General features: G+C 48.4%; 1 protein-coding gene across 1 annotated transcript in view; it reads left to right on the forward strand.

Annotated features, from left to right (window-relative positions):
• The first annotated feature begins 1,426 nt into the window (after positions 1 to 1,426).
• The window catches only part of PACS1 (phosphofurin acidic cluster sorting protein 1), a 145,059-nt gene continuing 132,900 nt past the window's right edge, over positions 1,427 to 13,585 (forward strand). The window contains exon 1 of the mRNA XM_065937781.1: positions 1,427 to 1,998. Coding sequence (XP_065793853.1) covers positions 1,646 to 1,998 — 353 coding nt within the window. The 5' untranslated portion in view covers positions 1,427 to 1,645. The remainder of the gene's footprint in view (positions 1,999 to 13,585) is intronic.

Below are 13,585 nucleotides of genomic sequence, written 5' to 3' on the forward strand. Positions count from 1 at the left end.
CCTCCTGCAAAAGGATGAAAACAGCCATTTTCTGTGGCCTAAAGTGGTCCAGCGTCTGGGGGCGGGCACCTGGAGCAGATGTTACAGTTGAGACTGGTGATGAAGCTAAAGCCACTCTAAGACTTTTTTTTTTTAAACCCCTGCCTGCTTTTGTAGGAAGGCTCTGGAGGAAGGACCTCCAGGTCTGGTTTGACCTTCCTAGTGTGTCCTTGGGGACTAAAAATAGCCAGCTTAGCGCCCAGCTGGGCTGAGGAAGTGCAGTGGGCTTGGGAAGTAGGCCAGGTCAGGCCTTCTAACAGACGTTGTGGCCAAGAGTCCAGGTCCTCACCTGGGAGAGAACATCTCTAAACCTCTAGATTGTCCTCAGTCCATATGAGACCCTGGGTGGTTTCATCAACCATCTCTAGGTTTAGGAGGTGGGGGCATGGTTGGGGGCTGCTTTCCCTGGTCCTAGGCCCCCGTGTCGCTGAAGTCTTTCTGACAGGCTGGGCTGGGTTGGACCCATGGCTCCCACAGGCAGCTGCCAGGCACTGGGGAGAGAAGTCAGTGCTGCTGTACCGCTCATGCTGGTGTTGAGTGCACCATCTGAGGAGCTGCCATGCGGGAGGCTTCCAGATGCTTCCCGGAGCGGGGAGTGTGGGTGACTCCGGGGAGGATAAGGCAGTTGAGCAAGGCCTCAGAAGGAATAGGATTGTAGAAATAAAGTAAGTGATGAGGCAGAAAAACATTCCAAGTATAAGAAGTTGAGGGCAGAGATGGGGACTTGGGACTCTAATGGTTCTTTAGGAGGGGGACATCGCAGTCAGAAAATAAGGGTTTAGCTTTAGAATTCACCCGTGCCAAAGGCCTTTTCGACTCTAGGTCCTTGAGATCCTGCCCACACCGGGGAAAAGGGGGCGGAAACTGCCCGGCCCAGAGGCGCCCAGTCGACCGCTGGGTCCCCATAGCGCCCTTTGCTGGTCGTGGCGAAGAAGCCCCCCGGAGCCGCAGCGCGGGCGCCAAGTCGGCGGTCGGAAAGCGGGTTTGAGCTGGCGGCGGGTCGGGCCTCAGTCTACAGACTCGAGGGGGCCGAGGCGCGCCCCCGCGGCATCCCTCTCCAGGCCGGGACCGCGCCCCGGAAAAGCGGGGTTTCCGCTTGGCTCTGCTGCCACCGCGGAAACGAACGAGAGGGGAGAGAAAAGGGCGGCGAGGTTTAGCGGGCTGCCGCCGGGCCGCGAATTTAACGAGAGGACCCGGCGGAGGGCGCCAAGCCGCCGACCACCTCCCCCGAGGCACGAGGGGCGCGCGCGCCCACAGGCTTGCCCAGGGCGCGCGCCCGAGCGCGGCCCCGCCCCCGAGCGCTGGGTGGGGCGGGCGCGGGCCGGGGCTCCCCGCCCCCTCCCCGGACACGCCCACCCAGTGTCGGCGGCGCGAGCCGCAACAGGCAGCGGCGGGCGAGCGCGAGGACCGCGCGCCGCGAGGCCCCGCGCGTGCGTGCAGCTCGCGCTCGCGCGCTCGAGCGGGCGGGCTGAGCAGACGAATCGAGCCCCCGCCGCCGCCGCCGCCGCCGCCGCCGCCGCCGCGGCCGCGGGAGAAGCCTGGGCGGTCCGCTCGGCCGTCGCCTCGATCCCCGTAACCCCCGCGCCTCCCCGCCCCCGGCCGGGCCATGGCGGAACGCGGAGGGCCGGGCGGTGGTCCCGGAGGCGCCGGGGGCGGCAGCGGCCAGCGGGGCTCCGGGGTCGCCCAATCCCCGCCGCAGCCGCCGCCGCCGCAGCAGCAGCCGCCGCCGCAGCAGCCGACGCCCCCCAAGCTGGCCCAGGCCACCTCGTCGTCCTCGTCCACCTCGGCGGCGGCCGCCTCCTCCTCGTCCTCGTCCACCTCCACCTCCATGGCCGTCGCGGTGGCCTCGGGCTCCGCGACTCCCGGCGGCCCGGGGCCAGGCCGCACCCCCGCCCCCGTGCAGATGAACCTGTACGCCACCTGGGAGGTGGACCGGAGCTCGTCCAGCTGCGTGCCCAGGTGAGCGGCGGGCGGGGGGCGCCCAGGCCCTCGGGGGCCGCCCAGCCGGGGCTGTGACAGGCCCCCGCCTTCCTATTCCTCCCCGTCCCGTCGGCCAAGGGGGGCGCCCCGGCCCTGGATTCCCCCTCGGCTGCCTCGCTGCCTCCCTGCCCGGCCTCCCGGGGCTCCTCCCGGGGGGACCCCGCCCTCCCCTGCGTGCCCACGTTTGGTCTCGGGCCGGGACCACCCTTTTGCCCTCCCAGAGCGGGGCCCACTGGATTCTCTGCCCTGGGCCTTCTGACAGAATCCGGCCTTCCTGTCCGTTTCCCGGTGAAAGTCACAGACTTCTTTCCCTGCCTCGCCAGCGCCTGTGGGCTGTACCTGTGTTACATGGATGTGGTATAGATCTCTCTAGATATTATTATTTCCCAATATACTTGGCATGTGCCAGACTCGGTTGTCACCTTCTGCCAGGTAAAGCCCGTACGGTAACCTTTAGGGCTTCTAGTTTGTGTTCAAAACACACGTCCATTTGTACTCCAAATATACACCTTCTGTCCGGGCTTTTATGGTCTTAGAAAAGTCCTGTGTTTTCAAGTGCATTTTTCATCGTCTCCTCCCCACCCCCAGTAACCGGTCACATATTCTCCTAGTCCTGCAGGGCTGCATAAAATTATTGCCTTGTTCCTAACTGCAATCCATTCCTCTCTCTGTTGGAACCATCTGGGGACTTTCCATTGGTAAAATATACCTGAGTTGGGGCTGTTTTCTGTTTCTGTATGGGCAAGGCAGTCTTCCCACACTCTTTGGGGCGGTGTGCGGTGTCTCAACAGCTTACCCCTTGACTAGACACTGTGGAGTTGGTTTCACCCAGGAAGCCCAGAGAAGTGCCTGAAGGTGGTCTTTTTTTCTGTCACCTCTAAACCGAGTTGATTCTGTTGTCTTGGAGTGTGACTTGCTCCTCACTCTGGAAGCCCATCTTGGGCAGATGGACATGTAAGTGGGGGTTAGGGAGCATGGTTTGGTTACATCTTCAACTCTCATGTTTCTCCAGCCCCCTTCTATTTTGAGTTGTTTCATGCATGCAAAGTGATGTATGTCCTAAAGAGGACTTTAAAAAAATGACAAGAAGCACATCTCTGTCCTTGACTCAGCTTGAGAAAGAGCTTTAGAGTTGTGTTGGAGCACTGGGTGCCTCTTCCCAGCCACATCCCCATCTTCCCCCTACAAAGGTAAACATTATTCTGAATTGTGTGTCCCTCATTTCCCGACCTTTTAAAATTAGTTTTACTACATATGTGCATCTCTAGACAATGTTTTTTCGTTTTGAATGTTTTGGGAAGTTTATATAAATGCTATCATAATGTATGTGTTCTGTGACCTATTTGTGTTTGTGTGTGTGTGTGTGTGTATGTGAACTCAACATTAAGTTTGTGAGAATCATCAATGCTGTATGGTAACTTGAAATATTTTCCCTAAAGGTTAAGAATTTCACAGTATGAATATATCATAAATCACCTTTTGATGAACATTTGGGTTATTTCCTGTTTGTTAACACGAACAGTAATGCTATAAATATTTTTGTCCAGGACTCTTGGCGCTTCTCGCAAAAGTTTCTTTAGGATGGTCTTTGTGTGTAGGGGTGGAGTTGCGGTTGGAAGGATAGACATCTGGAATGTTTTTAGATAATGCTGGATTGTGTTCCATCAGTCCCCCTCTGCTCTTGGCGTCCCTGTGTTTCAGCGTTCGCTTCACTGATTTTACTTTCTTTTTTCTCTATCCTTTCTTCAGGGCAGTCGTGAGCCACACCAGTTTGCTTTGGTTTGGCCAACACCCTAACACACACCAGACTCAGCTAGGAGTTTAGTTTGTGGTGGCTTACCCCTCCTGGTCCTAAGCAGGCCAGCCTTTCTCTTTCTGTTCAGGCCCATCTAAGGCTGAAAGCCTCATCTGCTTCTTTCAAATATATGAGCACTAAGTCCCTTCCTCCCTGGGTCCAGTGTGAGTAATGCAGGCTTGCCTGTCCTTCCTTCACATCTCTCACTAGGTTTGGTGACATTTGGACAGCTGCCTTCTCTAGCTTGTTAGATCGAAAAGTCATAAGCTTACTGACAAGAAGCTGCTGTGCCAGCAAGGAGGGTAAATAAAATCACCGATGGCTGTTGATTTCCAGTCTGTCCCTATTGGTCACCAAGGGGTCCACAGAATAAATTTTTCACCCAAGAAACAGCCAGGCATCCTGATGAAATCAGGAATGATGTTGACGTGGTGTGAGAGCCTGAGGCTGGCTTATTGCTGTCACCTGCAGGGAGCGTGCAGTCAGGTCATGTCTGCTAACCAGTCCTTGGGACTGTCAGCTGTCCTGCTCCGACTTTGTTTTCCACCCATCACCCTTGTGCCTCCCAGCTCCTTATGGAACACTTGTGCTCTTTGGAGCGTGTTATTTTATCTGCAGGATGGAAAATAACGCCCTGTGGGGAGAAAATGGCCTGCTCTTGGCCCTTCCCGCTATTAGAGCCTCCGGTTAGTTTGAGGTCTCCTTGGTATGCTTGTTCATGCTGTTTAGAGTATATTGGCAGTCTGTACTCTGTACCCGGCACGCTGAATTTCACCTTGAACTAACACTGTCATCTCGTGAAGCTCAGATGAGGCATAAACGTGTGATTTATGTGCACTTGAGAAATGTCAGTGTGATTGTATGACCCAAAGTTAGGTATGTATGAAACATCGTGGGATGCAGTCTAGTGAAAACGTCATCCTCTGCCTGGTGTGGAGAAGAGAGTTGAAGAGCTGAGTGCAGGGAATGTCATGCTCCTTTTCTTGATCCCTGTAGAAATATAATGTACTTTTGGGAAGGAAAAAAACAGCTTTCCCTTTATTAGATGTTTAAATAAAATTGTTTCTTAAGTAACAATTTTCTGCTCTGACTTAACAGGTACTAAATTCTTTCAGAATCCACAGTACTTTTTTTAATGAATGAAGAGCATACCTGTAGTTGGCTTTAAAAATTACTAAACTGTTCTATTCATTGCCATATTTTTATCAGTATTTTTTTAAATAAAAAGATGTTTTTTCAAAAAAAAAATCAGTAGATTTTTATTCTTTGCACCTGGAACTTCAGATTTTTCACTGAAATATAGTTGATGGGCAGATGTACTGCAAAGTGATTTGACATTTGCATACATTACAAAATGGTCGTGGTACATCAGTAACCATCTGTCCCCATATAAACTTGTTACAGTAGCCCTGATCATATTTCTTATGCTGTATATGACTTCTCTGTGGCTTAAAATAAAAAGATTAATACATGTCCATGATTAGAAATTCAAGCAGTACAGAAAGATGAAAATTGTAAAGGAAAGCCCCTGTGTCTGTTCTTACTCCCCAGAGGTAATCATTGTGAAATATGTTAAGATTCTGGACTTCCCTGATGGCTCAGCGGCAAAGAATCCGCCTGCCAGTGCAGGAGACTTGGGTTCGATCCTTGCATCGGGAAGATCCCCTGGAGGAGGAAATGGCAACCCAGTATTCTTGCTGGGAAATCCCTTGAACAGAGGAGCATGGCAGGCTACAGTCCATGGAGTCGTAAAGAGCTGGACATGACCTAGTGGCTAAACAACCACCACCAGTGGGTAGGTCTGTTACAATAGTTCCTTTATGAAATTAGCAGCTTTTGAAGTCGGCACCGCTTCCACACTTAGGAGTGCTGCCTCGTCTGTGGTCCAGAGTGTGGACGGTGGTGTGGCATCATCGTCGGCACCAGGCGGCAAGTTGCTTGATGTCACAGGAAGAGTTTTACTGTCTCATTGATCCCTTCTCTATGCTGTTTGTATGGTGACGTTTCCCCCCACATTCTTTCCTCTTTTTGAGTTGTGTAAGTAGGAGAGACAGAAAGATGATTAAATTTCATAAGTGTGCAGAATTCTTTCTGTGGTGTCCAACTGACTATGAGGGGACAACATGTGCTCTGCTGTATCACTCACGAATTGTATCACATTTGTCTTTGAGCCCAGAGCATATTTGCATGTTCTTATCTGTGTGTATGCTTAGGGAAGGAGCTCAGTGGTTATCAGTCACTTCTCCTTTAGACCACATTTAGAAAAAAAAGGATGTGACCATGGCCAAGTTGGCGTCCCTGGCCTGCAGTAGAAGTGTTAATTTCATGAAGGCCCTTGAGGCCAGTTGCCCCTCTAACCGTGAAAGCACTCGGTTATACTGGATATCCGAGTCCTGGATAACCAAGCCAGGATATACTGCTGTGTGTTCTTCCTGTGTGCTGGGGCAAATTCTCCAATCCTTTGGTGTTTTGATCTATTGACTGGGAATACTTCTACTTACTATCCATTTTAATATGTGGGTGAAATAAATGTAAAATAGGACAGAGTCTTTGCTGGTGATCTAGGGGTTACGACAGCACACCTCCCCTACAGGGGACATGAGTTCGATCCCTGGTGGGGGAACTAAGATCCCACATGCCTTGTGGTATGGCTGAAAAATAGAAAAAGAAACAGTTGATAAAATAGGACCTGTAGATCTACAGGAGAAAGTACTTCTTAAATGATAGATATAAAGTAAATGTAATTGGTCAAAGAGAGACCTGGTGAAATTTCCATTATTTCCCTAGCACTGAAAGTCTGAAAAGGGTATCCGTACCTTAGAAGATTTGAATTTCACATTGTGAGTGTTGTAATAGAATAGCCTCTCTATCGGGGTAATATTATCCACCGTCCCTGCGGAAGCTCAGATTCCTTAAGTCAGAGACGGAATGACTTTCACAGAGTTTTACATGTATTGATTTACAGATCTTTTGGACACATGAGTGGTTATGTGATTTCCTTTTAAACTAGATTTCCAGTTTCTTAGCTGAGCCAATAAGCTGCTGCTGTTCTTCCTTCTGGTACCTTCTCCATGTGCATGAGAGAGCTGCCAGCCAGAAAGTGCTAGGGCCGTGTGTTTTTACTGCCTCATTCCATGAGGCTTGTCCTGTTTTGGCCTGGACTTGAAGGCTCAGTGGGTCCCCTGAAATTTGCAGTCAGCTTGGCTTTGATCTGTCACATTCCGGGAGCACTTTGGGAAAACAAGGAAGCTGTGGAAATGATGGCAAGACTTGGGTCTTTTTCCAGTGTGAGTTTGGAGTGGTATTGAGGGCTCTAGAGAAAAGACAGGAGCTTGAAGTTGGCCATGGGGCTGGCCTTGAGCAAGGTGGTTTGGTTCTAGACTGGCGAGCCGTGACAGAATCCTCCCTTCTTCAGGCCTAGTTAGAGGAATAACCAGCATAGCTTGGGAGGATTTTAGAGAACCAGCGTGTGTGCCCGGGCACCTCCTCTAGAGTCATTCACAGGGCAGTGATCTGATGAGAAAGCCTGCTGGATCCGCTTTCCCTTTTATGTTATCACAAACCAGAGAATAGCTGTCGTCACAGCCCAGGGAGCCACTTAGGCGGTCTGGTGCCTGGCCTCTGCCTTGGGTAGTGCCATGGAGAAGGCCAGTCGGTGAAGATGTATTATCGCTTAGCTTTTATATCTTCCAGAAGACAGCTACTTAAAACATTTCGTTTGACATTCAATTATGTCTTAAGATCATAGGCTATTTTATCTTTAAAGCCGTGCTGTTCAATACAGTAGCCAACTAGCCACGTATGGCTACTTAAACACTAATTAAAATTGAATAAAATTTAAAACCCTCTTCCTTCGTTGTATTGGCCACATTTCGTGTATACCAGTCACCTGTGGCTGGTGGCTGCCATGTTTATGGTTTTTTCTATTTTTGTTTAATTAGACTGAGTCCTCAGTCTGTCCTCTTCCAAGTTATTTTAAAATGTCCCTTTTCTTATCTCTTCCAAGGGCCCATTGGTTTTCTTCTGTTAGTGTCCCTTCTTTAAATGTTTTTACCTTCTACTCAGCTTGCTTCCTCCTGGAGAGAATTTGCTTCCTGATGCTTCGCTGTCCATTTGTTTCTCACGGTTTTAGGTCTTAGTCAATATCTACGGAGAAAACTGGAGGCATTCACTCCAAAATGGGTTTTAGTTGATAGGATTATGTGTGATACTAATTTCTGTCCTTGTGTATTTTTGGTGATTTCCAGACTTTCTGTAATAAACACATATTACGGAAAAGACTGGTAAATGTTGTTTTAAAAATAAATGTTTAGGGACTTCCCTGGTGGTCCAGTGGCTAAGACTCGGAGCTCCCAATGCAGGGAGCCTGGGTTTGATCCCTGGTCAGGGATCTAGATCCCGCATGCCGCAACTAAAATCCAGTGCAGCCAAATGAATAAATACTTTAAATATTTTAAAAATAAATGAATATCTAAAGATACGTATCAACTCTACTCGGTTGTATACGTATGTCAAAGGAGGGAAACTTACAAATTTTATATCACAATAAAGCTGTGAAAAAATGTTGGATGGTTGAGACATGGTGGGCACCGAGGTTTCACTCTACTCCTCACCCTCCTTTCTTGGGTCTAGAGTTGCTTGCTCATCTTTACTGATAGCAGAAATGTTGACTGGAGAGTGCTTGCCCTCTGCCCTCTTTGTGGTGATGGGTGGCGAGGCACAGGTGAGGAGGGGGCGTTGATATTGGAGTCTAGTGAGAGCTTTGCCAATTTTTCTGACCCCGAGTACTGTTCTTCCTCTTCCCCCCTTAGAAGTAATGATGCTCCACAACTCCCAGATGAACCTGTGTTTCATTCATCCTTTCAGCACTTTCAGTTCTACAGAACGACAGTTCTACAGAGAGAGGCACTTGGTAATATCCAGAGATGATGTTGGCAAAAGTTTTTTTAGAACTATAATGTACCTCTTAGAAATTAGACTGTGAGATCAGGTAATAGACAAAGTCCATCCTCTTCTAGCGTGAACATTCTAGTGGAGGGAGATAGGTGGTAAACATGTCAAGTGTGTGTGATTTACCCTGGATGTTTTTTTAGTGGCCCGGTGTGGATATAGGTAGGTGTGAAAGGAGTGATGGTTTAAAACTTGGTCCCTGTTACAGTATCTGCTCCTCTCTTAGTCTGCCACCTCCTCTGGATGGCAGTCTGCCTCTCAGAGCCATTTTCTGAGCAAGATCCCCACCCACCCACCCCACCAGGTAACAGTTTGGATGTGCTAAGTTGAACCTTAATTGTCCCTAAGGAAATTTAGCCTGATTATTCTTCTTAGATGTAGGAAGGTGTTTTTTCTTTACAATTTTTCTCCAAAATTCTTGTGTGTGTGTGTCTGTCTGTCTGTGTGTCTGTGTATGTGTCTGACTTTGAGCCTTTTGTTCCTCTTGTTATAAGTGAGACAGAGATTCTTTGTAGTGGTTTAAATGGTTTAGAAAAACACAAAAGGCTTAGGACATCAGTTGTCATTTATTTGGTCCCTCCTCAAGGTCCCTCTGTTGCTTGAAAACACCAAATGGCTTCAGGGGTTAGATTGTAGCCTTTTCTTCCCCTGTTTCTGATTTACAGTGCCCAGAAAGCACACCGCATGTGCTTGTTCAAATTTCCCCATCCTCTGCCACCCTGGTCTCCTCCCAGAAGGTAATCACAAGCCGCAGCTGAGAGCGATATTTTAAAATGAAAATCAGATCACGTCACTCTTCTGTTCATACTCTCCCCAGTTCATTCATTTAACAGGTGCTTGTAGACCAGCCAGTATGTGCCACAAGCAAAATCCTTCATCTCATAAAGTGTACAATCTGCTGGGGGAAGATCAGTTAGTTGTTGTATAGTTGCTAAGTCCTGTCTGACTCTGCAACCCCATGGTTTGTAGCCTCTGTTCAGGGGATTTCCCAGATAAGAATACTGGAGTGGATTGCCATTTCCTTCTCCAGGAGATCTCAACCCAGGGATTGAACCTGCCTCTCCCGCATTGGCAGGTCGATTCTTTACCACTGAGTCACTGGTGAAGATAAGAGACGCAATCAAGTAACTTGCCATCACACATAGAGTAAAAGCCTTCTTCTGACTTCAGAGATACTTCCTAGAGGGGTCCTTCCCAGGGCTTCGACCTCATCTCCACCATGCTGCCCATGCTTGCCTGGCTCCACAGGCTGGGCCCCGGCATGGTCGCCCTGCCTCTGGGCTTTTGCACTTGCTGTTCCCTCTGCCTGGATGCCCTGTCCCCCGATCATCCCGTGACTGGCTCCTGGGTATCGTTCAGGTCTCAGCTGCCCCGCTACTTGGAAAGCTGCCCTCACCTGCCTGGTGCGTCCTGGGAGTTTAGAAATCTTCACACCAGTTAGCGCCATCTGAAATAATCCTGTCTGTTTACATAGTTACTTTATAGGTGCTTGATAAATATATTTGTCAATGAACAGGACCTGTTTATTTGTAAAATTCTTTGAATGAAAGTCTCTCCTGCATGATTCTTTCATTCAGCAAATATTTGTTGAGTGTGTCTGTGTGCCAGGCGCTGCTCCAGGTGCTGGGGAGCCAGCAGCAAGCAGGTTGACGAAGTCCATTCTCTCGGAGTGAGTGTCCCAGTGGAGGGAGACAGGCAGTAAACCCTAAGTGGGTCTAGGGTGCGCCGGCGGGTGGTGAGTAGCGCCATGAGGAGAACCAGAGCGGCGCGGGGGCCGGAGCGGGTTGGGCAGCGTGACCGAGAAGGCCTCTGGTGAGGGGTGTTTAGGAGGATGGCCAGGTGAAGGGGGCCAGACTGCTGAGCATGCGCTGTGTGCACGGTAACCATCAACTGCCCAGGAGGGGAAGTCGAGGCCCAGGAAGGGGAAGGCATTTCTGTAGGGCTCCCCAGTTTAGAGGGAGGCGGAGCTGGGATTTGTCTCATGACTCGGGAACTGCTTCTCTGTTTAAACTCGGTGTCCCCTGAGCGCTCTCTGGCTCTCATGATTGATACTGTTTCATGCTTTATACACTGTAATGTTATCCCATTGACGGAGGGGCCTGGCGGGCTACAGTCCGTTGGGTCGCAGAGGGTCAGACACTACTTAAGTGATTTAGCACGCACGCTGTAATGTTGGGATTACAGAGTGCTGCCCTGTTACCAAGCTACAGACAGCGAGAGGCTCCATCGCATAGTGTCTGCAGGTGTCGGTGCTGGAACCAGTTGCTGTTCAGTTGCTCGGTCGTGTCCAACTCTTTGCGACCCCACGGACTGCAGCACGCCAGGCCTCCCTGTCCATCACCAACCCCCAGCGCTCTCTTAAACTCATGTCCGTTGAGTCGGTGATGCCATCCAGCCGTCTCATCCTCTGTCGTCCCCTTCTCCTCCCGCCTTCGGTCTTTCCCAGCATCAGGGTCTTTTCTAATGAGTCAGCTCTTCGAATCACATGGCCCACCTGTTGGAGCCAGTTAGCCAGGATTTTAATCCTGACTCTTGGTTTACTGTTTGAGTGACTTGGGCAAATTACTTAACCTCTCTAATGCTTCATTTTTCTCATCTGTAAAATGAGCATAATAATTCCCCTACCATTCATGTATTATGAGGATTAAGGGAGATTAATACAAGTTAATTGCTTTTGTGGCACATAGAAAACACTTAATATTACTGTTACTCTTGCTGTCTTTATTGCCAGCCCGGCTTCTCTGTCTCTCCTCGATACCCCTCCAAAAACTGCTTTCTGTCTAGAATCAGGGCTACCTTGTTTGTATTCCGATTTCCTCCCGGGGACCATTAGAAGGTCTTGGGTTCACTGTGGACACAGATCCTGCCAAACCCCAAGCCTAATAGACTAGAAAGTCAAAGGAAAATAGTTTGCTTCTCTGAAGCGGTGGCTGCGTCGGGATCCTGTTTCTACATCCTGCCAGCTTATGTGAACGGAAGAGATGTTTCAGGCCCCGCCTGCAAACCACAACTTTGTTTTGAGCCAACTTGACTTGACAGCTTCCCTATTCTACCTGCTGACTTCTTTAGCTCTGCTTTGGCAGCCAGAAGAGCGACTAAACCGGTTTACAGCTAGCCATTTATCACCAATAAAAGCTGAGTGACTGCTAGGAAAATGAGGATTTAAACAGAGTTGATCTTTTTCTCTTTTCCTTTTTGTTTCTCAGACTATAGAAAAGCTGTATCCTACTTTTATAGGAAAACCTGGTAATACATTTAAGGTCTATCCTGAAGCACGTGGATCTTTGTATACGTGTCGGTGTTCTCCTGTAATAAGCACCAAGACTTTATTTTCCCATTTTGGTTATAAACCTAAAAATATATTTACATGTTTCTGGTTCTTCCTTGAGAATGTATAAAACACGGGCTAACCTCTTCTCCCATGTCGATCGTCAGGATGAATGAGACCCTCAATGGGCTTGAAGAGTGTGGACTGGTGCGTGCTGCATAACTATTTTTAAAGTCATGTGTTTGCTTTTTTAGTTTTGTTTTTGCCTTCATTTCTCCCTATTGCTATTGATATGCCTTCTTTCTGCTTTGTTGGTTCTGATATTCTGTGAACTGAAGAACCAGCTGGTCAGTATGTTAAGGAGGAATGGGCTCTGCGTATGAGACTAAGAGTAAGGGGGAGTATAATCTGAGAGCCTTAGCCCCACAGTGGGGCTGGTCTGCTCACCTCCTGGTCCAGCTTGCGCTCCCCAGGCAGGCTTGCTGGCGAGTTGAGGGTAGGGATTTAATCTTCTCAAGTCTCAGGGAGGCAGAGACCCTACTGAAGATGTAGTTGGAGATACAAGTCACATATTCCTTTGGGGTTGGACTACCATGGACTAGTAAGTAAAGCCCTATATCTAATGCTTAGTTAAATTTGTTTTGATTACCTCTTTTTTACCTGATTTTTTTTTTTTTCACAAGTGAGATACCTTTCTTTGTCCTTGTTGACTTGTTATGCAGAGAAACAAAATAGTTGTAAAATGTTTGAGCATCTCTATTCATGTAGTTGTAAAGTGAGCATCTCTATTCACAGAAAACGTTACCTTAACATCTTTGGGTAGCAGTAGTGAAACTGTGAGTATGATGGTTGAGTATCTGTAGGCCTGATTTATGTTAGTCATCATTTACTTTGTCTCTACAGGTAGGCTTTTGTTAGGCACTTTCAGCTCATATCCAATAGAACGTGGCAGCATAATCCACCTGAAGTCTGTTGTTTAATAAAATTGTCTCCTTAAAATTGAAATACATGGATAGTCCACAGCCTTCGGTCATTCCTGCCATGCATCCTTTTGGCTGTGGATGAAAATGAATAAGCAGCACTGGAAACCAGGGTCCTCTGGGAACATAAAAACTCTTGTGGCTATTAATGGATTTAATTGTATTTCCTTTCTGCCACCAGGATGTGCAATAACTTGTTTATGCCCTTATCTTTAATGAGGAAAATGGTTCATTAACCATATGCAATAGCATTATCGCTTTGTTTTTATTACTTGCAGATAATCCCCTCCATCTTTCCTTTTTTAAAAAAAAAACACACTTATAAAAAGGAGCAGCCATACTGTTATTAAGCACTGCCCATTGATCTTTTTGGTTGACTTTTCTATCTATGAAGGAAAAGGAAAGTACCATCTCATTGGGGAAACAAAAGCTTGGGTTGGAAATGGGACAGGATCTAAGCTAAGATTTGGCATAAGATTAGTTTGGTGTGCTTTGGCCTTAGACCAGTGGTGTGTTTGCTTACATTCCTGGAGGGCCTCCTCAGGCAATTTCCCTGATAAACGTGAACTGATA

The sequence above is a fragment of the Muntiacus reevesi genome, chromosome 5, assembly GCF_963930625.1.
Source record: "Muntiacus reevesi chromosome 5, mMunRee1.1, whole genome shotgun sequence".
Taxonomy (NCBI): domain Eukaryota; kingdom Metazoa; phylum Chordata; class Mammalia; order Artiodactyla; family Cervidae; genus Muntiacus; species Muntiacus reevesi.